Source organism: Equus przewalskii, chromosome 3 (assembly GCF_037783145.1).
Source record: "Equus przewalskii isolate Varuska chromosome 3, EquPr2, whole genome shotgun sequence".
Taxonomy (NCBI): Eukaryota; Metazoa; Chordata; class Mammalia; order Perissodactyla; family Equidae; genus Equus; species Equus przewalskii.
In genome coordinates this window covers 51,487,260-51,512,874 of record NC_091833.1, presented here as the reverse complement: position 1 = coordinate 51,512,874, position 25,615 = coordinate 51,487,260, and the positions used below count along the sequence as shown (strand labels likewise).

General features: G+C 37.6%; 1 protein-coding gene across 11 annotated transcripts in view; it reads left to right on the top strand.

Moving 5' to 3' along the window:
• Nucleotides 1-25,615, top strand: part of ARHGAP24 (Rho GTPase activating protein 24) — a 720,487-nt gene that overhangs the window by 633,991 nt on the left and 60,881 nt on the right. For 10 of the 11 annotated variants that reach the window (XM_070614418.1, XM_070614421.1, XM_070614419.1 and 7 more), the window contains one exon: nt 13,839-13,961. In XM_070614418.1, the coding sequence (XP_070470519.1) occupies nt 13,839-13,961 (123 nt within the window). Of the gene's footprint in view, nt 1-13,838; nt 13,962-19,914; nt 20,930-25,615 lie in introns of those variants that run through there. The other variant, XM_008524784.2, reaches the window with a different exon arrangement.

The window sequence follows — 25,615 nt, the reverse complement described above, 5'->3', positions numbered from 1 at the left end:
CAGATTCCCAACTGAAAAAGGTGACACACTCAAATTAGGATAATTTGAAGACGATTTCTATACAAAGGGATTTCTTAGAATTTGTAAGTGGGGTGGGGCGGGTCACAAGCAATAGTGAAGTAACCTGGGTCTAATAATAGCAAAGGAGCTTTTCCAATCTGAGCTCTAAGAGACAATGGCAAGGAGGTCTTAGTAGGACTCTGGAAAGGCGTGTCTTTTAGAAAATTCTTCCAAAGAAGAGGTGTGATTTTTGGTCAAGATACAGAGCCGACCCAAGGCAACCGCAGAGCTAGGGAGCCACAGAAATAAATACCCTGCTGTCACACTTCTTCCCTCCTATTTCCCGCTTTAGCTGCCTGTTGGCCAAAGCCAGTGGGAAGCTACAGGGAGGGAACCCACTAGTGTCATCCCTAAAAGGTAGTCTCCCTGGGCAGGAAGCTGAGTGGAAAAGTGCAGAGTGTATTTTCAGGGGCACGTGGAAGATGTCGGGCACCTTCTCTTACTGGAATCTACCCTCATACTTGAAAATTTGTGCCACTAAGGGCATTATTTTCTTTTAAAAAATTAGTAATAAGCACATATATTTGAATTCAGTGAGTCAAATATCTGCATGATGCCACTGCACTTTAATTACAAAATAATGTTATACATGCTATACCAGAGACAGGGGAAAACTGCAACAGGAGCTGGGGAGGGAGGGACTAATTTTACTTGGAGAGTCAGCAAACCTTCTCATTTGGGTAAGATCGTTAAAGATCCCAACGAAGAAAGTAAGAAAATGCTATGCAGAAAGTACAAAGTGAGTCATGAAAAAGCATAGCATGACTCCAGAGAAACCAAGAATAATGCGGAAAGAGAATTGGCCTTTGGAAAGGGTCAAAGTGAAACCTGTCCAAACCCTGACTCTGCCCTCCGTGATGGAAAATGAACGAAACCTCTCTGATGCTCAACTTTATCATCTGTAAAACAGCACAGTAATTCCTACCTCACAGGTTGCTTGCACTAATTAAATGAGATAATGTATAAAAGCAAGTATAATTGTGTCCAGTTCCTAAAAGTGTTCTCTTTAAACTCAGAGACTATTTCCAAATTTCTCATTCTAGGCTACAAAGTAATAACTTGTTATTAGGCCGAGAAACTCTAGATTAAAAAAGCAAACAAACAAATCATCAACAAAATAATTTTCCAACTTGGGGTTCTGTGATAACTTATGTCTTGGATGCTAGATCCCTTATAATTATCTGTAAGCAGTCCCACTATTTTCCTGTTATGGTTGTTCTCTGCTGGCATCTAATTTTGGTACTGAATAATTTCCCCTGTCTTTATTAACTTCTTTCTTTGTAATATATCGTAAACCATCAGAAGGTCTTTTTTACGTGGGTTTCGATATATTTTAAGTCTAGCTTGTATGCATATTAAAGAGCAATAAGTAATGACTTTTAATGAATGGAGTCACACAATTCTCTATTCATTTATTCAAGAAATATCCTTCATCAACTATTATAGCTGGTTCAGTCTTGCTTTCTTCGGATCTTCTGAATAGGGTCAGGTTTTTCCATTATCGAAAATACTGAGTTTGCTACCTTTGAGGTGTTTCTGGACTCTACTGGAGAGAAACCAGTGACCTTAACACAATCCTGCTTTCAACTACAAAACATTCTTCTTCAGTAAATAACGACATTATATGCCTTTTCTTTTTCTATCTTGGTGTGTGTGTATGTACTTGTATGTGTCTGTCTATTCATTTTATGCCCTTGTCCCTAACTTCCACACCTCACAGAAAAAAATCAGGAAAGACAGCATAATCTATTCCCTCCTTAGGGGCTTTCCTACATTATATTTGAAAAAATATCCTACTACTTCTCATTGTGTGTTTTTTAGGAATCTTGCCTTTGGGTTAACAATCTGCTCATCGATCTGCCAATCTGTATTCAAAGTTTGGCCAGATTTAGCTTGTTAATTATATATGAATCAGACTAGATGCCCCCAAACAGTCACTGGTGTACTGACTTCTAATGCTACTGCGTATACCCATGGGTATTCATTAAATGTTAATTAATGATGGTATGCTGAGTTGATTTGACTTGTGGATTCTGGCTGATTACTCTTTAATTTAAAATTATGAGATACACAGCATCAATCTATCAGCAGGCAGGATCTAATTTTAATTTATTGCATGTGTCTAGAAAATTGCAGAGCTTCAGGAATTCAAAGAAGTAGATATTTGTACTAGATTATGAAAGGTAATGTGTTAAAAAAACAAATAACAATGTAAAGGGTCTGACAGCTTTTTAAAGGAGCTTTTCTCTGCCTTTGTTTCTTTCATTTTAAGAAGTTCTCATTTTGATTCAGTTATCCAAAGTTCATGCAAAAGCTAGGTGATTTTTTTTATTTTAGCATATTTGTTAATGAGTGGATAATTATAAGAACTTTGAACATCTTTTGTTCCCTTGAGTGGACTTCTCATTGCTAAGTGCAGTCAGCATTTTTTAAGGTTTTGGAAGTAGTTGTAGGTTATTTTGAGAAATGGGAAGGAATTATTGAAATTTTTTTTTTCAGCTTTATGATGGTGCTCTTAAGATAGTTCTCATTTGTTATAAGTAATTTTTAAACATAGGACTCCTTATTTATGTTTCCAGCTGCCTGCAAATGGTTACTGGGAGTCATAGTTTTAAGGGAAAATTTCAGATTTTCATCCATTTGCTTACTTAATATTATCTAAAATTATAAAATTAACTTTTAATAGCCAAAGAAAAGCCCTCTATAATAATTCTTATATAATTAGCCAGACTGACTCTAATTTGGAGTAAAAAGAAAAGAGTTCAGTTTTTTAGTAAGTTGAATTTGATATATTTCTGAGTATTAAAATTAATTTGTGTCCGTCAAGGGTTTTTGGGGTTTTTTAATTATCTAAGGGGAGCTTTTTGTTAGACAAACACTCCTCAGTACAACTTATATTTAAAATAATATTCCATTAATTAAAGATATAGAACCCTAGAGTGTTTTGAGCCTTCAATTCCAGTTCCAATTTTTTCTTATTTTATTTATAAATCTAGTAAGTTTTGTGTTAGGATTTAAAAATAACTTTTATTCGTTTTTGGTTAAAGCTCAATTAACTTACAAATTCAATGGATAAGATTTCCCTAAATATTTAAACACTATTTATACACTAATTGAAATCTATGAGTTATTTTAAACCATTATAATATATTTAATTCTCCTAAGTACTTCCGTTGCCTTCCAGAACTGACTTGGATATCTACAAAAATCTTCCCAAGCATGTACTCATTTCCCAATGAGTCCTTAATAACCTGTAGTATTCAAACACTTATATTTCGTAAATATTTTTCTTTTAAAAATTCAAAAATTCACTTGTGTTAGTTGGATTCTGTGCACACGTTCCCTACTTGGCTTAAACCATCTGTTCCCCAGCTCATTTGCATTGAAATGATTCTACACCCTCCTTTAATAATAATTTTTCCTATCTGACTTATCAACTCTGATCGTATAGTTACATTGATGATATTGACAACTGATGGACTAAACCATCAGAAGAAGTAAAAAAATATGAACTCCAGAAAATTTGAAAGGAAATTCAGCTTTTCAAAATGTTTAAGATAGATGTTGGACTGAATTAAGAAGTCTTCCCTACAAGGAGTCATGTTTTAAAGAACGGATCAAATAGTCTATAATCAGCCTCAAGGCAGTTATGTTTTTGTATTCTTATGTGTTTGTTTTAAAAGAAATCATTCTGAAACATGTTCCTGTGATGAATGTGAGAATTAAAAAGGGAAAGTCTGCTTAGCCCTTCTGGCAGTGTTAACCATTCTAAATCCGAACACAAGGACTTAAATTAAGAAGCAGACATGGAGTAGTAGTCTTTTAGGAACTTCCATGTCTATAGTTAATTTGGGAACAACATGTGACCTTCTGGCCCCTGTTTTTTCTGTAAGCTCTTAGAATTGTTTGTAATTAGGATGGGGCAATCAGGTGAGACCCATAACACCAGACATAGCTTGAGAAATTAACAGAGTGAACATCGACTCTTTTCAACATTCATTGGAGAAACAGCTTACGCTTGAGGAAATCATAGAGTTAATGTGTAATATGTTTATATCAACATAGTTAGGAAAATATTTACAAGTATCCTTACTTGTGGAAGTGATAATAGTTCTGAAACACCAATGTTTTTGTCAGTGTTAGATTTTGGACACATTATACAAATATATGCATTGTGAGGCAGTGCGCCTTTACCTAAAAGACTGGGTTCAAATTCCAGACCCCTAAGACAAATTTTACCTCTCACCCTCCCAAGCACATACACTAGAGCTCACAAAACCCAGAAAATCCAGACATAAACTGTGAGAGACAAAGTACAATGGGCAGTTAAGCTGTTCTGATTGCAAAGTTAATTTTAGTTGCTTAGGAGAACAAAATTCAAATCGAAATCAAAGAGTTTTTCTTAATTTTATACTGTTACAATGATTACTAGTTGCCATTTCTTGACTGGAATAATTTAATTTTGAGCTATCTATGATAGTATTTTATTTTAAAATATTAGTTCTTTTATATATACCAAAACACATTCTATAAAACTGCCATGTAAATTTGGATAATTAGCATCTGTGGAAATTAAAACTAATAGATATTGACAAAGAAAATTGTCCCAATTAAGTTAAGTTGCAAGAAATCTCCCTTTGAGCAAATACTAAAAATTTTGTTCAAATAAAGGTAGTAAAATTTAACTTGAAAAAATGATTTATGAATTTCACCCCATTCCTTCCTTATTTTACCTCCAGGCAGAGCTGTGAAGAAACAGCTGCTCAATGCTAGTTCCTTTTCTTTCAGTGATTCTCTTCCAGATGTTTTATTTTTAAAGTAACAAACTTTGGGGAGAAATCAATTATCTTAACTGTCAGATCTTATTAAAGATTCTAAGGAAAGTAAGAAAATTTGAGCAAGCTTTAAAGAAATATAGATGAGTCTTTACACCTCTTTCCTACATCATCAGTTTTTCCTTCTCCTGTGAATAATTCCCATAAGCGTATAACATTCTGTAACATTTCTCATCTTAATCCCCTTATCGCTACAGCTCCCCCACCCACCCGCTACTGCCCCCATTTCTCTGCTCCTCTATACATTAAAATGCTTAGAAGAGATGTTTGTGCTGGCTGTTTCTCTTTTCTCTCTTCCATAATCTTATGAACGCATTCCAATGATGATTGTATTTGTGCTGGTCTGGTCGATTTTGCAAGGTCACCAATAATCTCCATGTTGCCTAAACCAGTGACCCCCATTTTCCCTAATCTGGTGGTCTGTTCTCAGATCTCATTTTATTTAACCTCTCAACAGCATTTGACTCACCTAATCATTTTTTTCACTCAGCCTCTTTTCTCTTCCTACCATACTGGCTGCTTCTTCTCAGTCTGCCTTGCTGATTCCTCTTCCTTTCCTCAATCTCTAAACGCTGGGGTTCACTTGAACTTCGTTTTCTCTAGTCTAACTCGATTGTTCCCTGGGGATCTCTTCTGGTTCCATGTTTTTAAATGTGGTCATATGGATGACTTCCAAATCTATATCTTCAGTCCAGACCTCGCCCCAAACTCCAGTCTGTGTTTTGTCCAGCCACTGCTGTGTCCTCAGAACCTAGAAGAGTGACTGGTACAATACAGGTGCTCCATAAATATGTGTTGGATAAATGAGTGAATGCTCTGCTTTACTTCCCAGGGCTATTGTAAAAACCAAATGAATCAAGGGATGAAAAAGTAATTTGTAAACTGTAAATCAGCCTGCAATTATTAGTCTTACAGATTTCTATTATCAAAAACAATAAAAGGGGTGGGATATGAGGGAATTTTAAAAATGGATTTCAACATTCTAATCTAGATCTTCAAAAGTGGCATGTCTTCCCAAATTCAGTATTCTGTTTCGCTCATCAAACTCTGGGCATCAGAGAGTGAGGTAAAATGAATCTGTATTCAAATGCAAGAAGCGAATCTCCAACGTTTGCTCTGATAAAAGTATGGTATCTTTAATGCATGAGGCCCACAAATTTGCTAGGCTCAGTAATTCTAACTTGAATGACATGTCCTTGCAAAACTAGTTGCAGAGTGTTAATCATTTACAATGCAAATAAGCAATTAGATAAGTTATATGATCCATAGCTTTAAAGCTTAGTACTTCCTGGCTGAATGGCTGTCACTGAAGGAATAAGACATGGATACAAGCTAATAGGATGAGTGTGGCTGAAATACATGAATTCTAAAATTTATAGCCTCTGCTTGTTATAGCAAATTTTCTTACAAAAGTAGTGGTTCTCAAACTTTGTGATAAGTCAGAATCATCTGGCAGGCATCTTAAAGCTCAGATTGCTGGGTCCCACCACAGTTTCTGATTGAGTTGGTTTGGGCTTGGGCCCAAGAGTTTGCATTTCTAACAAGTTCCTGGGTGCTTCCTATCGTCCTGGATATATACACTACAGTTCCATGACACTGAGAAATGCTGCAATAAAGGGTTCATTGCCACGTTCATGGGGAGTATAAAGTTCAATATAACTCCAAAACATTTCTCCTTTTCAACATTCCTCAACATTCAAGTCATCGTTTGTGCCATTAAGCAACCTCCTGATAGAAAAATGCTTTTAATTTTAGATTCATGCAAGTTAATGAACTCTCTGCCTTACGTCTTTGACTATGAATGGTATTCCATTTACTACAAGTTGTAGATTGTTGCATCAAGACTTGCTCTCCCTTGTGACTCAGGTCTCTATCATCATTGTTGGAGTAACACTGATCTGAATATATATGTCATCTGTTCTACTGCCTGTCATCTTTATCAATCAGATAAAATTTTGAATTCATTGATCTCCCAAACTAAGCCAAGCTAAAATTAGAAGAGGGCATAAATTCGAGACACTTTGGCTCTGCCAAGGAAATGTTCTACTTTTATTTCTCATAAGTTTTAATTAGAAGAATTTAATTAAGTGATGAGAATAAAGTGACTAGTTTCTGAGCCTCTGACATAAGTGAAAGTCAAAATATGTTGTTGGACTTAAATTGACATTCTATTGACTGCCCAGTACAAGCTGGTGAACAAAAATACAAAATATAATAAATTCTAGCATTTTCTATAGTTAGTGTATTCAGCATGAATAGTAGGTTTTCTGAAAGAGCAACGGGTGCAAGAAAAGTAAAAGATTAATGGAAATATAAACTATGGCTATTTGAGGTTTTAAAAATTTCATTAATCATTGAAAAGTGAATGTATCACGATTGTACTTTCAAAAACATGACCTATATGAAAATCAATATTTAATTGAAAAAAAAATCAAGTTGCTTTCTTGTAAAGGGCTTTTCTTTACAAATATATTCAGAATATGGCCAAAAGTAAGCTACCTCCTTGCATTTTAAAGGATTCAAATTATAAGTATCTAATTTATTGAAAAATTTTAGGATCAAAATTATTGTACGTGGCAATAACAATAACAGCAGAGCATCCTATGTCCCAAGCACTATTTGGAATATTTTATGGTATTATTCATTCAGTTAATTCATAGTAATGCTGTGAGACGGGTGCTCTTAGCACCCTCAATTAAAGATGCGCAGGCTCATGGCTAATCGATGACGAATTTGAACTCAAGGAGTCTGGCTTCACTGTCCTGACTCTTGATCATCTTTCAGCACTTTTTTAAAAGCTCATATTTGCTTTTGCAGTTTGATCCAGGCAGCACTCTTGCTGTAATATTCACATTTTTGGACATTTTTTATAGTGAAGTTTGAGGAAAGGAAATTGGAAATAACTCGTACAGTCTAGAATTTTTAGGCCAATGCTTTCCATATCTGTAGCCAAGTAGACAGATTCCTAACAAATCATTTCTAAGTTTAATTATTAGAAATCTGCCATAATTAATAAATACCAATCAATCTGCAATGGGTTAAGAAGTGTGCCTTATAGCTACTTTAATCCTAAATGTAAGTTAGCTATATATTGTGGGATGATTCCTTCTTGCAAAGAGATTATGACCTCATAAGGGGAATAAGAAATATGTAAACAGTATTATAAAGTACTCATGAAATTAAAATGTCTCATAATTTTATTATAACACAAGATAATACTTGGTAATGTGTGTCTTGTTTGGTACTGACTACAAACTACAAACAGAATCAGGGTTACTGCAATGGGTCCCTTGATTAAATCTCATTTTCTCGTTTAGGTGTTTTATAATATTCAAAATCTCATTATATGGTACTGCGACTTTTCTGTTGACGAATGCATTGAAATTTTACCCTCCCTGATATTTTTGAAATTAACCTTTGAGGAAGAAATACTTGAAAAAAATTTGATTAGCAAAACATAGCAAAACACTTAATTTTCACATAACAATGTCCCTATAATACACAAAACAATATGAAAAAATTGAATAGGATATTGAAAGTGATGCCAGTTTGTTCTCTGGCTTCATTTTGTAAATTATGTGCTGTTTTATTACTTTTGTTTTTGTTTATTAAGAGCTAATAGTATCCACAGAAGACTGTAATTTGTTGCTGGTCCTTCGCATAACTCTGGTTGTTTTCCAAGTGTCAGTCTCCATACAAGGGAAATGTGTTTCTATCTCAGTAATTTTCCACTGATACGCTTCAGAATTTACTTACATCTTGCAATTTATCATTACAGTTCTACTACCAGTAAAGACCTAAGCTAAGCTTTGAGGAAAGTAATGCTTAAAAAAAAAAGACTTTGCAGTTGTATGAGTGAAAATTAATAACTCAGAACAGTAAAATATTTTTCTGTAAGCTATCATAACAGATAGTACAATAGGTCTGGTTTTGACCTGATTTGTAATTGGGAATGAGGAAACATTTCGCCCTTGACATTATTGACAGTATCAGAAGTGTTCACTCAAATGTCCTCAGGTCTGTTCTGTGAACTCTGTTTGGAAATGAACCCAAATATCTGTGACCACAGTTGCCCTTGAGCAACTTGTTTTAAAATTCAAATACAAGCAAATAATTCATTGAATATCTTTAAAAGTTTGTTTACCCGAGATGACACACATAAATACATCACTTTCGAGTATTTTTTGCTTTTTAGTTCATAATTTTGACAACTTACAATTATTTTTCTCCAAGGAAAAAATAACAAAAATCTATTTCAGTGACTGTTTTTGGAAATTTCCACACAATATATTCAGTAAAATATTTCTTTAAATATATTTTTAAAGAAAGGTAAGGCACATAGTGAAAAAGTTTCTTTTTCCCTGAGAAAGTCCTAGTTATGAGATGTAATCTGCACTTTGAGCAACTCTGGTCTCCTGTCACAAATCTTCCTCTGGGAGTGTGCTCAGGGATCAGTTTCTGGGGAAAGAGGAAGAAGAGGCTGTAGGTAAACTGATGAGAATTCAAAAGGAACAACCTTTAGCAGCACTGAGTGAGGTTAGTGCTAATTACCTTCCAGCTCACCTTGGCCTCCACAACCATACAATTCCTACAATTCGTTCTTTTGAAGAATGTTTTTTTTCCCCCTGATAATAAAATAATACATGGTAGAACATCTGGAATAATAGATGTATTGTGAAACATATCACATGGTTGAACATCTGGAAAATACAGAAAAGTACAAAAGGAGAGCAAAAAAATTCCCATTCCTGGCATTCAGAGATAACCATTGTTAAAATTGTTGTATATTTCAATCTGGTATCTTATTTTTCTGGCTTTCTACCTACATAAAAATTGAGATATAACTTATATAAAGTTTATATATTTCCTTTTGTATAATAAAAACTCATATTAATAAACATTCTTTAAAATCCTGTTTTAGTGGCTGAATTAAAAGGAGTATTATCCATACTCCTATAAGCAATGAGCATGCATATCTTGGCATACCACTTCCAATATTTCTCTTGAAAATTTAAAAATTCTTTGCAAAGTTGTTCATCAAAAATATTATCTTTTGTGTTATTGTTTTGTAACTATGGCAGGAGTTGAACTTTTCATATGGTTAATGTATATTTGTATTTCTTTTTTGAATTAACTGTGCATTTACTTTAATGTAGATTTCTTTAATCGACCTTTCAATTTTAGATTAAGCTTTTTCTTACTATATTAAATTCATTAGACTTTTCTTAATCTATCTTTTAATTTTTGCAAAAGTCAATCATGCCAAGTATTTATTTTATTTCGGAGAATATTTTATTTCTTGGAAAGAAAAATTCGTATCAAATAAATATACAGAAGATCCCAGTGAAATGTACGCATACTTTCAATTATATATAAACAAAATCGAATGATGTGACCTACTTAGTTAACTTAAAATCACAAACACTTAGTGTTAACACTAGCACCAAACCATTGCTACCAAGCCAATTAAAATCTAAAAGGTGCATAAAATTTACTGATACATTGTGTCCTTTAAAATGTATGCAAATCCACAATCATCTGAACTAATATTAAAAAATAAAAATAAAACCACATAGATATTTATGTTCAAGCAGAATTTAAGAATGGAGAATGTATACTGGCTATAGTATAATAGACACACACGTATATACATATATATGGACTGATGAGGACTATGACACTCTCACTCCAGTGATAATTAGATCTCAAGGCTGCTTTTTAAAATTTCATCTTGTGAAAGAATTTTAGATTCTCAAATGGTTCAATGGAGCATTAAGCCCCATAAAGGAATAACAGAGAGTGAAACTTGTTCCACAAGGTTGAAAGTCAATACTGAGTTTGTTCATTTATCCAATCGTACATTTAATAAGTTGTTTTTGAGCTCCTTCAATTGCAAGACACAGTACCAGCTCTTAGAACTGAAGGATTATGAATTAGGAGAGACAGCATTTCCAGTTACAAATCACACATTTTTAGTACAGAGTATCTAGTTCGTATCTATATAAATGTCTCTAATTGTTTTAGTCACATTCTTAGCAATGAGTCTCTATTTCCACTGAGACTCATAGAAAAAGTTTTTGTAAATCTTTCCCCCTCTCTTTTGCTAATAAACTGAGGAATCAAGATCTATATCCATGAGTGAAATTCATAGATGGGATTTCATATCTGTGATTGACAGTCTAAATGAGATTCAGGGTCAGAGACAGCACGATTGGCAGAGACAGAAAATCAAATGAAAAGTCAGGGGATAATGGCCAGTTGTGCTTATCAATCTCTTTTTTCCATGCTTTCAGGCAGAAACACACTCGGGCGGCTGTCACTCAGTCTCATTACTAGGGCTGTTTCTGCCTGGGCTGGGAGCGACACAGCAGGACGTTGCTGTCTGCAGTGCTAAGCATGCTTCAGGCAAAGACAATAATTAAAATACTCTGATTTCAAGATGGTAATTTTTTTGGCCCAGGACAGTGGTATAAGTGGATCAGGATACGGAATACATTTTTAGTGCTGTGCCGTGCCAAATGAACCATCTTTTTCTTTTATCATTTAGTTTATTCTGCCACTTACATGTCATACAGCCATGCATATGCATATTAATATGTGGCATATTTACATACTTGTACAGTATACAATTTTAATGTGCATTGTCATGTATCAAAGAAAGATAGATTTTCTTTCTTTTTTTTTTAAAAAATACCTGTGTATGCATATTATTGACTAATTGTTCCCAAGCACTTACTAGACATAATATCTCTGAGGTCAAATTAATGTAATATGTCCTTTGTGCATTTGTAGGTGTGGGAAGCAGTTAAATGAGACTGAATTAATATTTACAGAATTTCTTTTAGCCTAACACAGTGCTAATATTTATTCTTACTTTATTTCATTTACTTCTCACAAAAAGTTACTGTATAGGGATTATTATTTCTAAAGAATGGTTAAAGACACTGATTTTCTAGAAATTATGTAATTTCCCGGAAGTCAAACAGCTAATATAAGAAAGAATTGCGATTTCAGATGGATTTTCTCTGACTCCTAAATCTATGTTTTTTCAGCTACCAGTTGCTTAAAGTGATGGTTGACCTGGGATAGGCCTAGAGTTGTAAGAGGGTCATTGTTTCCCAAATAGTGAGATGTTCTCTATAATGTGAGAAGGCTAGTCTTGTTTATTCAAGAGATCTGTAGACATGAAGAAACCTGTTTGATGTGGCTCCTCTCCCTGCTCCCATCAGTTGTATTAAAATGTAAAACATCAATTCTAGTTGTTCATCTGGTTGGCTTAAAATTATTGCATTTCTCTGACCTTTCACCTGTTCCACACATTTACATCAATGGTGGAATAATTGTATTTCTCAACCTCAGGCATTTGTACAGAATTCATAGGTCACAAACTCAAATGCCTCTAGCTTTCAGAGCTACGTGCGAATTAGGTTGGATGTGAAGGAATGGGGAGTGGTGGGGCCTTTTGTAAATTGGAGGCTGGACGCTCCTCATAAAGGTATTCAGATCTACTTAAAAACAAATAACAATACTGTCTTAACCAAATCAACCACTTGGATGTGAATTAATTCAACCCAATGCTGCACATTTCCAACACTTGGTGAAAATTAAATGTTGGTTGATAGATTATTTGAGCACCTTAGAAGTTAGTATAGTACTAAAATATTATCAGAGTTCAGTTAAATACTTAATGCTCCATTCACTTAATTATCCCTTCTGTGAACAACACTAATTATTTTCAAAGACAATGAAACAGTACAGTCACAATTACGTGTCTTTGGAAAAAGTCCTTTAAACATAAAGTAAGAGGCAAGGAGAACCGTGCTGCAAGACTTCTTTCAAGGTCATAGATGGTTATCCCTATTTTGTAAATGAGAAATTAAATCACCAGGGAAACTTAAATGTACTATAAAAGATTTCTAAGAAATTAAATCACATGTGTCAGAACTCTAGCACTTCAAAGTTGATATTAGAGATTTTCAAGGTTTTAAAGGGCATGGGCTTGTTCTTTTTTTAAAAAAAAGGATTGGACTTGAGCTAACAACTGTTGCCAATCTTTTTTTTTTTCTTTCTCCCCAAAGCCCCCCAGTACATAGTTGTATATTCTAGTTGTGAGTGCCTCTGGTTGTGCTATGTAGGACACCACCTCAGTGTGGCCTGATGAGCAATGCCAAGTCCGTGCCCAGGATCTGACCTGGTGAAACCCTGGGCCGGCCCTTGGGCTTGTTCTTTGAGGAAAAAAATCAGAGGTACCATGAACTATTTGCATGGGGACACCGCTGGGGTTTCCTAAAATCACCCGTGGGTGTGAGGGCCATCTGGCGGTGATTTGGCCATTGTGGCTGACCAGGCTTGTGTCTTCCACTTCCCTCCTCTGTTTGCCCTTCTGAAGGTGTGATCTGGGGAAAGGCTTCCCTTCCAGGACTGAGCAATGGAGGAGGACTTCTGGGTCAAATATTTACATGTGGCTCTTTTCCTTATCCCAGAGCTCCCGTCCTCGCCCATGGTGGCCTGGTACCTCAGTGTGTGTGCGAAGCAATCCTCCTCAGACTATTCAGCACTTGCTTCACATGAAAATCCAGGCTCTGTGGACCACTTCTCCATCTTTCGTTTTGCTTTTGCTCTTTCTCCCTATTCAGCAGCGCAGTGTGAATAGATTGGATTATGAGTCAATGCAGGCCTATGGGTTGTTGCTATGACAAAAAGGCAGGCTTTGTTTGGGGAATCACATTTGTTCTCCAGCTTTCTCCTGGAAACATAAGAGCCTTTCCTTTTCAAGCAGATTTTCTTTTCCATGCTGAAACCATGGTAAATGTTTCCAATTTATTGGGTAGAACCTGGTGCTGGCTGCACTAGGCACAGTGCATGTTTCAGGAACTCCCTAGGAGGCTGCTGATGGGGAATCTTTGGCTGAGCTCTCATTCATGTGTTACTTTCTTCTTACAGGAGGCGATCGAGATCGGATGACAGCAAATCATGAGAGCTACCTCCTCATGGCGAGCACCCAGAATGATATGGAAGACTGGGTGAAGTCCATCCGCCGAGTCATATGGGGACCTTTTGGAGGAGGTGAGTATATTTTAAAATCATGGAAAAACAAAAGCTAGGCCAAATCTGTTCATCCTTTCCCCCAGCTGCTGTTACTATCAGCTCCTATTTTCAAACGGATAAATGTTAAAATAAATAGTAAACTATTCAACATTATTGCTAGACGTATATCTGAGAAACTCCTAAAAATTTAATTTAGATCAAATTTCATTAATAAACAACCTTCTGTGAATATCTTGAATTATAAAAAGGGATGATATTTTTCTTTTATTTTGGATTTTTCCATCTCACTAACAATAAACAGTTATGGGAATGATACTATAAATGTAGATTAGTTAAGGACATGCAGATATAGGGCAAATTTTTTTTTTTTTAGTGATTGGCACCTGAGCTAACTGTTGCCAATCTTCTTTGTTTTTTTTTTTTTTATTGCTTTTCCTCCCCAAATCCCCCTAATACATAGTTGTATATTTTAGTTGTGGGTCCTTCTAGTTGTGCTATGTGGGAGGCCACCTCAACGTGGCCTGACAAGTGGTACCATGTCTGCGCCCAGGATCCGAACTGGGGAAACCCTGGACTGCCGAAGCAGAGTGCACAAACTTAACCACTCGGCCACGGGGCTGCCGAGGGGCAAAAATTTTGGACTAGTAGCTTTGGAAGGGATCCTAGCTCCCAGATGCTCAGTGGTATCAAAGGAAGGGCAAAACTTTGGATGAGAATCTGATTACTAGAGTAAAATTGCTTTGTGATCAGGCAAGTGTGGATGTGAAAATACATTTTTTTAAAATCTTGTTTAATACAGTGTTGTGAATGCACCATATGAAGAATAAACTAAATAGTGCTATAAATAGAACTAAAAGGAGAAAGAAAGGGTAAAAGATGTCATGTTTGTCTATCAGGGAATATAAAATAGAATAATATAAACAGAAAAATTATTTAAAGCCAAAATTCAGTAAATGAAATCCAAAGAATAAGGACCTCAAAATATTTATCTACAGCCAACGTGTACTTCCAAGAATGTAGAACTGAATTATTTTATGTTGATGTAGTCAAAATTAATTGAGTTAAATCAAATTCATATTCAGTAAATCAATTTAATTCCCATATTTATTTTATGTTCTCTTTTGTATATTGTCAGCACCTTGAATTCAGAAGTGAATTTTTTCCCCTTAATAGGACAGATGCTTCTTAGGCTGATTCGCCACTTTACATTTTAGAATAACTTCAAAAGCTTAGTTTAAAAAGTTGAAAAGTTGCTTAAAGTTAAAACAGTAAAGATTCACTGAAGATATAGAAATTTTACCGGATTAGTGGTATATGCCTGCAAATTATCTGGTTTTTAGCAGTATCTTCTGTTGGGAAAGGAAGAGGTTCCTAACCAGGGCGACCATCCATCCCAGTTTGCCTGGTAACAGTCTGGTTTACAACTGTTGGCCCAGGCTAATTATTGATAATGCTGTCTTTCATACTCACAGTGTCCAGGTTTGGGTGATAACTTATATGGATGGTCACCCTACTCATATATTAAGATAACTAGTAAATGATTACATAAAACATTTGAAAAGGCTTGTAGGCTGAGATCCACACCCCACAGCCTAAGCAGAGGACCCCTCGTGATTATTCATGGAAGACACACACTCACCTGCTAGAGACTTGCTGGCACTTTCGGGACCAAGGGGGTGTGGGGGCCTGAGGCTGTGTCTTTTCAAAGTTCCTGTCTCTTCTGAAGACTCCCTTTTCCCCTCTGTTATCAAATTTCTGGGACTCCTGAGTTCAGGAGGATCCTCAATATCTGCTGAAGGAGATATTCTTGTTGAGGGACTATTTCCATCATGTGCTATTTTCTCCCTTTTCTCCAGAAAAATGAGTGACATCTGGTTAGCTTCACCAAAGCAGCAGCCGCAGGAGGTCCTATCAGCCTGGGAATATCAGAAATGGTCCCAGTGAGACCGGGCAAGAGCTATAGATGAACCTGGAGGGGATGCTGTAGTAGCTGATTGGTTTATATACTTTATCCTATGGAATATGCTGCAGGGATTTTGCAGTGCTTGAGTCAAATTTACTTTTAAAGAGATTTATTTTAGCATAGAATACTCACAGTAGAAACAATGCTCCAGAGAATAAATCTTCTCCTACCCTCTTTGTTTAATTGAAGAGTGTCATGAGATTGCAAAGCAAGCTCTTAAAGTACTCATTCAATTTGCGAGAATTCCTTTGTGATTCATATGAACATCAGAATTTTCTAAAGTTATTACAGAATACAGAACCGAACTGAAGGGTGACCCTGACAGAAGTTTGCAACTGTCACCCATACTCTTGGGTTTCAAGTGGTTGTATTAATATAGCACCTCTATGCTCATTGATTGAATTTTAAAGAAATGTTAAAATTTGGGTTGTAAACAATAAATTTATCTGACTGAGAACCCTTTTATTTATCTTGTATGTTAGGATTCCACTTACTATTTCATTGAAAATGTTTTCCACTGATTGAGAATGTTTTAGAACCACTGTTTTAGTTCAACTCCACATTTTGTGATAAGGTCATTAAGACCCAGGGAGGATGAATGATTCACCAAGTGTCACACTGTGAGTAACATAAGTAGGAAGAAAACGGGTGTCTTCTGAGTTGGGAGCATCCTACTGCTTTATAGCACAATAGTGTGATCTATTACTTCTACTATGGGAGTGAAAACCCCACAATTACAAGTCCATGCCTTATAGTATATTCTTCAGTATATGAAAAACGAAAGTTTTTCAAAGTGTGATAAGTAGAATGAATACAATTTTTTGAGTCCTTCAAAAATATCTGAATTGATAGCATCAAGAAAGTGAAATGACAACCCACAAAATGAGAGGAAGTATTTCCAGGTCATAAATCTGATTTTGGACTTGTATCCAGAATATATAAAGAACTCTTACAGCACAATAATAAAGACAAATTGAAAATTGACTCAATTTGACTCAATTAAAAAATGGGCAGAGAATCTGAATAAATATTTCTCCAAGGGAACTATACAAATGGCCAATAAGCACATGAAAAGATACTCAATATTATTAGTCATCAGGGAAATGCAAATCAAAGCCACAATGAGATACCACTTCATACACACTAGGATTGTTAGAATCAAAAAGTCTGATAATAACAAGTATTGGCAAAGATGAGCAAAAATTGAAAGCTTCCTGTATTGTTGGTGGGAATGTAAAATGATGTAGCTGCTTTTGAAAACAGTCTAGCAATTCTTCAAGTGATTAAACAGAGTTAACATATGACCAACATTTGCACTCCTAGGTATATAGCCAAGAGAAATGAAAAGATATGTCCACACAGAAACTTGTATATGAATAGTTATAACAACATTATTCCTAATAGCCAAAAAGTGGAAACACCTAAATGTCCATCAACAGACTAATCAATAACAGGAAGTGAAATTTCCATACAATGGATTATTTAGCCATAAAAAGGAATGAGATATTGATATGTGCTACAATATGAATGAACCTTGAAAACATTATGCTAAGTGGAAGAAGCCAGTGACAAAAGACTGCATGATTCCATTCATATGAAAGTACAGAACAGAGAAATCTATAGAGACAGAAAGTAGATTAGTTGTCACTTAGGACCGACAGGGGAATAAGGGGGTGGCGGGGGTGGGGGTGGGGAGTGATAGCCAAAAGATATGGGATCTCTTTTTGAGGTGATGAAATGTTCTAAAATTCACTGTGATGACAGTTGCATATATCTGAGTATACTAAAAACCATTGAATTGAACACTTTAAATGGGAGAATTCTATGATATGTGAATTATAATAAAGCTGTTCGAGAATAATTACCTTTGGTAAGAGAATACACTTCCTCTTCCTTTCTCAGTTATGGAACCCAAGACTTTGTCAATCCTAAATAGACCTGTTGGCTTCCAACCTCCTTCCTACTGCTCAAAGATTGTTGTGGTTATTGATTAAATGGCAACTGTAAAGACATTTGGCAGGTGACATATCAGCTTGCTTTATCAATTTCTGTATACCATCTTTGGATACATTTTAAATGTGTCCGTTACAGAGAGGGCATTTCATTGTCTGTATTGCAGTTTCACAACCTGTGTTTTTAAAAAATTAAAGTTTTTCATGAGGCACTGAAGCTTATCTTTGTTCAGGTTCTGTCTCCATGTAAAATACTCCCTTTTTACCATTTCAATAACAGATATTTGAATAAAACATAGGAGACACCTGAGGAGCTTGTCTAGCTTTTCAATCTCTTAGAAATTAAAAACTGGTAAGTGAAAATCATAAAGTGTAGGGCTTTGGAATTTCCTTATAATAAATAAAGCAAACGTATAACAAATGCTCAGATGGGGGAAGAGAAACCATGGAAATGTGAAAAGTAGATATCCTCTCTTAACGACCTAGCCTGCCAACGAAGTTTGGCATTGAATCTAGATACCTCCACTTTGTGTTAACAGTTCAAAATCACCCATAACAGTTGCTTCCCTATTAATGATGCTGGGAGGCACATGGTTTCTGCTTGAAGGTCAAATCCTAAAGTCGGGATGTCAAAACATTTATTTTACTTTGGAAAAGTTTCGGGCTTTTGTTTGTTTTATTTGTTTATTTTTGTTTTTTCACACTGGGTTTCTTTGCAGTTGTTTCTGAGACAATGAATATGGAAGTGCCCAGCCCAGGATCTGGGGTGGGTGAGAATCCATTAGCTGTTCATTAGATCTGAGTCTATAGCCTAACTTTAGCTACTAACAAAACCAAGTTCTTCCTGTGTATTTCTGTCTGCTTATGAAAAGAGTTGAGTCAGAGACTGATCAAGGCAGTAAAAATACTGAATGTTTAATACAGTGTGAATAATGTGAATGTGCCTAATCCTCACGATGAATCATTAACGTGTGGGCAGGCAGGGGTTAATTAAGAGGCACGGTGGTCTTGAAACTGACACCGCCTGCTGTGCGATCTTGGGTAGGTGGTGTTATCCCCTCACCTTTCAGTTCCTCACTTGTGAAATAAGAAAACTGGACAAAGCTGTTTTAACTTTCCAGCTCCAAAGTCCCGTGACTCCGTGTGTTCCCTCCACACCAATGCTCGGGTCAGGGAAGTTGTCAGCTGGCCCAGGTCTCTCCCAGTCCAGCACCGCCACTGTCTCCGTTGTACTGGGTTGTATTTCTCCGTTCCCTGTTTTCCTGGCAGCATGCTGTGACGTAGAAGGGAAAAGCAGTGTTTGAAGCATGGGGCAGAAATAACTAATAATGATTCCTCGGGGATAGTAATGATGTTTCTAAAGGGAGTATCTTTGTAGTACTCCTCACAGTTCTGTGAGGCTCCTGGTGAAGGGCTAGGGAGGAAGGCAGGGGCCCTGGGGGTCAGTTGGGGTTAAGGCACCGGCATTCCAAATCTGCTCCTGGAACAGCCAAGTGGATGAATGATTAACCCAAGGAGTAAGTCGCTCAGTGAGTTGGGACCAAGAGGGCTGGTGGACATGGGGGTAGGGGGTAGAGGTGCTTGCAAGAGCAGGGGAGAAAGTTGAAACCAGGATTGGTTTTCAAATCATAACCAGATGTATATACATGTATAAACATACACACATACGGGTTGTGTTGATTCGTTCTGTGGTTATACCTGCAGATTCTGTTACTCGATTTCGAGTATTTTTCTGTTTCACATATATATACAAATATACACACATACTTTTTTATTGACGTGCACATTTAACTCAGCACTCACAAATAGATTCAATTGCAAAGCACCCGAAAAAAATAAATCTTATATAGGAAGAGAATAAATGCAGGAAAGAGGGAACAAGATGTTCATCCCCTTTGGGGTGGGTTGGGGGCTGTTTGATTTCTGGAGGGGCTGAGCCACCGGCTGTAACGGGGCTGCACAAGATGAGAGCCAGCCTGCGAGTCCGCACAAAGTCGGAGGCAGAAGACTGGGGTTCGCCCCGCCGCGTGGCACTCTCCCTCCTCCCCTGACTGTTGTGACTGCACCTGCTGCGTGTGACCGGCAGGCACTGAAGACAGCCTCAGCTACAGCCTTGGTGACGAGGCAGCCGCAGCCCTGCCAGCTCCCGCCCAGCTCTCATTGAGAAAAGGGGAGCCGGCCGGAGCAGGAGGAGGGGGAGGAGAAGCTCCCTGCAGAGCGGCTCCTGCCCGGATCGAGAAGCCTCCTGGAATGGGCATTCGACTGTTCTGACGTGGCGATTCCCTCGGGAGCCCCGGGAGTTTGAAGACACACGGGAAAAGGGAGAAACCGCAGAGAGCGTCAAAGGATGAGGGGTGCTGTAAAAGGAGCAGGGGAGTCCTGTGAAAAGAATCCATCATGCACTGAAAGGCTTTCTGGAGAAGGTGCCCTGATTTGCCTCCCCTATTGCTCAGATCAAAGGAGCCCGCAAGGACAGTCCTGAAGGATTCCTCAAGGGCCTTTTTGTCATTGTTCCTCAGTCCCCTTGCACACGGCTATTTGCTGACCTTTCCAGAGGAATCTCAGTCCCCCAGTTCCAGCTGAGAAGACAGTTCTTAAAAAAAAAAAAAAAAAAAAAAAATTCCTGCTGTTTGAACGGGAGGTGCAGCTTGCTGGCTGTGGTGCTTTTTGCTGTGACATTTTGGAATGTCTGCAGAAACTTAAAACAAAGAGAAAAACAACGTTAAAAACTCCCTGGATTAGGCAAGAGCAAAGGAAGTTTTTGCCAAAAAGAAGTAAATGAGAGGTGGTGGTAACTTATCCCTGATCCAGGACCTGGATGATCAAAACCTTCGGGTTCTAGGAAGCAGCACTTCAAACCTAACAAATAAACAAACATGAGACGGAGTGGCTGTGGGGTCTCGCGCAGAAGCGGGTCGTAAAGGCAGCCTGAAACTGGTCAGAACTTCGGGCCTGTATGATGCCTGAAGATCGAAACACTGGGGGACGCCCCTCAGGTGCCTTAGCGTCAACGCCTTTCATTCCTAAAACTACATACAGAAGAATCAAACGGTGTTTTAGTTTTCGGAAAGGTAGGTAGATAATATGTTAATGTCCTTTAAAAAATATGCATATATTCTCTGATGCTTTAAAGTCAGTTTTATGCTCAGATAAAATGGGATTTTGGAAACCAAGAGCTTAAAACTGTATAAGAGTGACTTACGTGCGTCTTTGCTTGTCTATACTTGTTTTTCAAGGTTCGTATTGATCTGTTTATTACGGAACGGGCCGAGTAGGCGGGGCTTAACGAATGGTGGTCCTATAGGAATCACCTTGACTAACAGAGAGCTAAGCAAGCTGGCCTGACCATCCCGAGAGGAGGGGCCAAGACCACCTTGGGCTGTTCCTAGACCCAAATCAGGCAGCCATGTCGTTATCCCTTAAAGTGAGTCCCTCTCAAATCCCTATTCTGTGCTCCCATCACGTGGGTTTGGTTCTGGCTGCCCGTGCTTGCCTCACCTCCACGGCTGAGAAAATCTTAATAATCAGGTTATCTGTAGTGACTCTTTTCAGGAGACTTTCAACCATATTGATTAACGCTGATTAGAAATAGATGTCACCTTGACTTTCCAAATACATCATAAGGTGGCTTTGGAGAGGCCAAAGATATCAACCATCAGGAACAAGGAGTGGAAAAACAGAACAACTTGTGATCACTAAAAGAAACTAAGCATTTCAGAATTGATGTGTGCAGGGGGAGTTAAAGGGTACAGCATAGGTAAAATGAGATGTTTTTAGAAAATGTTTGTGTATCAAAATATTTTAAAATGTCCTTTAGCTTAAAATGGGAATAACTGAATGGAATGGTTATTTAAATTGGAACTAGGTAATTATAATTTTAATGTCATAAGCTAATAATTTAATCGGGAGCTGATTTGAGTAACATCTAAGGTTGTTCCTTCCCCCCTTTTTCTTTGATTTGCCATCTATTAATTAATCCTCTCTATTTAGTAACTAACAAAAAATGAGAATAAAACAAAATAAGAAAAACCACATATATAAAGCCAAATATGGTGGGAACTTTTTAAGACTAAATCTTGTTCCTTCTGAGTCTCTTTGAGCAGTTAAGATCTGGCTATGATCATTGTCATATATTATCAGCAAGGAACTCAGGTGTTAATTTATATTCTCCCTCATCCACGAAGATAATTAAATAGAGATACATGTCTCGTATTTTATAGATCTTTAGAGATTTCACGGTTACTGTAAGATTGCATCACCGACAGAGAAATTGACGATGATAGAGATTGAAAAAGGCTAGGGACTAACTGCTTAAAGGACATTCTCTCTTCTAGTTCCCCCACCCCTCAGCAACTAAATTGGGTTTCTCCAAACACATAGAGAGGGTCTACTTTTCTGGGTTATTGCTATTCATTTGTAACATGAGATGTTCTGGGGACAATTAATTTATCTTTGAAGCACAGAGCAAGGCGTTTTTTACCTTCTCCACCTTCTCTCCTCCAATAGTGCAGTATAGCATATCCACAAGAATCCTGGCTAGCGCTGCTGTTCATCACACCCTCTTCCCTTTCTCCTTAAATACCAACGAGAGAAGCAGTGCCTGTAAAGAAAATCCCCGTGGGCTGCAAATGGCAACCACAGGAGTGGGGAACAGCTTCCATCTATCATCTCCCATGGGCTGCTTTTAAAGTATTGTCTTTTCCTATGCAAAGTCTTAGTAATATGAGGAATCTTCAGCATCCGAGTCAAAGATTAACAGATTTTCAGTTTGCAAAACTATATTCTGGTTTCTGTCAGAACCACAGAGAGAAGAGGTGCAGAAAGCATTCAGCTGTTTTAAGTTTTCTTTGCCTTTCTCCGAGCCGGCCACACAGCAGCCTCTCTGAGTTCGCTGGCTGCAGGACCATAGTTACGCAGTGGGGCTGGGAAGAGAAGGTGCGCAGCTGCTGTGCGATGCTGTTTGTGTGCTGCGCTGGCCGTTCATGTCAGCTGCAGCCTGAAACACAGAGCGTTTACATCTTTATTTAAGGTCTGGAACTGGAAAGAATGAACTTTTCTTTCAATCCTGGGTTCCCAAACTGCTCCACCTTAAGAAGAGAGTGTTCTTTTGTGCTTTGTTTAATCTCCTGGGTACTCAAGTAGTTCAAGAAGTGGCCCTGGGTTTCAAGTTCCTCTCCCAAGCCTGTTGGAGAGTATCGGCTTAAGCCATTTCAATGAAAGCAAAAGGGAGAGTGCATGGAGCGTGGAAAAGCGCCCAGAAGTGAAAAACGTTGACGTGTCTGCTTTTCCTGATTCACATTTAAAACGTATTTTTTACTGTTGTCAAGGGTAGGCTGACAGAAGAGGAGACTCGCTCTTTAGAAATGCTCTCAAAATGAAGTGTGGCATTAAATGAAAGTTCCCAGAGTCCTGGTGGTGGTGGTGGTTGCATGCCATGTGAGCCACAACTAACTACTCCAGGCTCCTTTCTCTTCTGGACCTCTGCTGTCCTTTATTGCCCTTTCAGCTCTTTCTCTCTTTGTTTTATTTCCCCATAGTTTTAAAAATCTAGGAACTGAGAAACATCAATTAGGCAGGAAGCTGGGGATGACGCTGCTTTGGGTCTATGTTCTGGTGAGACAAAAATTACAATGTGTTTTTCACCCTGTTTATTTTGAAACTATAATTTTTTTTAGCCTTTATAAGATTCATATCTAATATTGGGAGCTCAACCAGTCTTTTGATTCCTCGGGAGTGCATAACACTTCGGGTCTTGAATGTTGATGTTAATTTTTAGTCATAATAGGCCACCTGGTTTAAGGTTGTGATCACAGGGCATACTAAAGTAAATTTTTAAACTCTGACTTTATCTTGTTTTGTTCCTGAGTTGCTCTCTTCTGGGAGATAAGTCGTCATTAATTCCCCAGTGGCTTTTCCTATGCTGTGCCACTTAGAGGTCATGCACTGTTGCTTCTTCCTTCTTTATATACTTTCAGCTCCATTTCTATTTCCATCTCTTCAGGTCTCTGTGTCTTTATTGTGTCCTGCACAAAACTTACTTTAACCTAAGAAGTGGCTCTTCAGGACAGCAGCCATCCTCACCTCTTTCCATCCCCAACATTCTTCACAAATTCCTACAATACACGGTCCATCTTGTAAAGCATCACCCACTTGGTTTTCCTGAAACTGTACTGTCAAGCAAGGTTCCACAGCTCAAAAGTTTTTTGAGTCCTTGCTGCTCCCGGGAGGAAGCCCTAATGATTTCATGTAATTATCAAGGCCTTCTAACCAATTCCAACGGTTCCCTAGTTAAACTCCTAGTTCCCCAGACTGTCCCTCTCTTTTTCTCTGAACACATCCCCTCCACCACATCTTTGCTTTTGTTCACTTTGTCCCTCTGCTACAGTGCTCTCTCTCTCTCCTCTGTTGTCTGGCCAAACTTCATGCTTTCTTTAAGGCAGTGTTGGCTTTCATTTCTTTATCCATTATACTCTTTACTCTATAGCCCTTATATTTCATTTCTGCTGCCAGTTGGCCACCTTATCATCATAACCATCTTAAAGTGCCATATACACATTTGTGGTAAAAAAAAAAAAAAAAAAAGGTATTTGTTTATTTCTTCCCAAAGTGAAGCATGGCAATAGATCTATTTAATCAAAGATTTCAGGTTGATTGCCAACTGGTAAAGTACTGTATAATTATCTATCTTTTCTTGCTAATCTGTAGTCAATAATGAATTAATATAGAATGTCTTTATAGTGCTGGTGGATAAGACCAACATTTTCTTTAAACTTTATCGTGTGTTGTGTATGTTGTAATCACTTATATGGAAATTGATTTGTTCAACAGAATACTGCTCTCCAAATCCAAATAATTTTAAATGGTGCTGTGATGTTGTGATTTGTCATAAGAAATATATATTTGATCTTCCTCCCATTTCTGGCACAGAGCTCCTAAAATCCTTGGAATTTCCTGAGCAATAAGAGCAATAGGAGCATCTTTTGTCATAATATTTCGTCTCTTGTCCTCAGTTCCTGAAATCACTTCAGAGCTATAAAAGTGAAACAGGTGTCTTGTTATTCATAACAAGCCCCTTTCCACCTCAGCTGGGTTTATGTTAGTGATGTGACTTTTGGGAAGCACCTAAGGACAGGGTTGGCTGCCGGGGAACCAACCATGAATCGAGGATTGGAGCTTTCAGTCCACCCCCTGATTGTCAGGGAGGGGAGAGGGACTAGCAGTTGAATCAATCACTAATGGTCAATGGTTTCATAAATTAGGCTTGTGTGGTGAAGCCTCCTTAAAAACCTCAAAGGACTGGGTTCAGAGGGCTTCTTGGTTGGGGAAACAAAACACTTCCACGTGCCACTGTGCTGGGCCCCAAACTCCGTGAGGACAGAAGCTCCATTGTTTGGGACCTTGCCCTATGTATCTCTTCATCTGGCTGTTGATTTGTATCCTTTAATATCCTTTGTAATAAACCAGTAATCTAGTGAGTAAATGGGTTTCCTATGTTCTATGAGCCACTCTAACAAATTAATGGAACCCAAGAAGGGGGTCATTGGAACCTCCAATCTGTAACTAGTCAGTCAGAAGCACAGGAGATAACCTGGGCTTGTGACTGGCATCTGAAGTGGGAATGAGGGGGCAGTCTTTTGGGACTGAACCCTTAACCTGTGGGATCTGTTGCTGTCTCTGGGTAAATGGTGTCAGAATTGAGTTGCATTGTAGGACACCCAGCTGGTGTCCGAGAATTGCTCATTGCTAAGTATGGAACC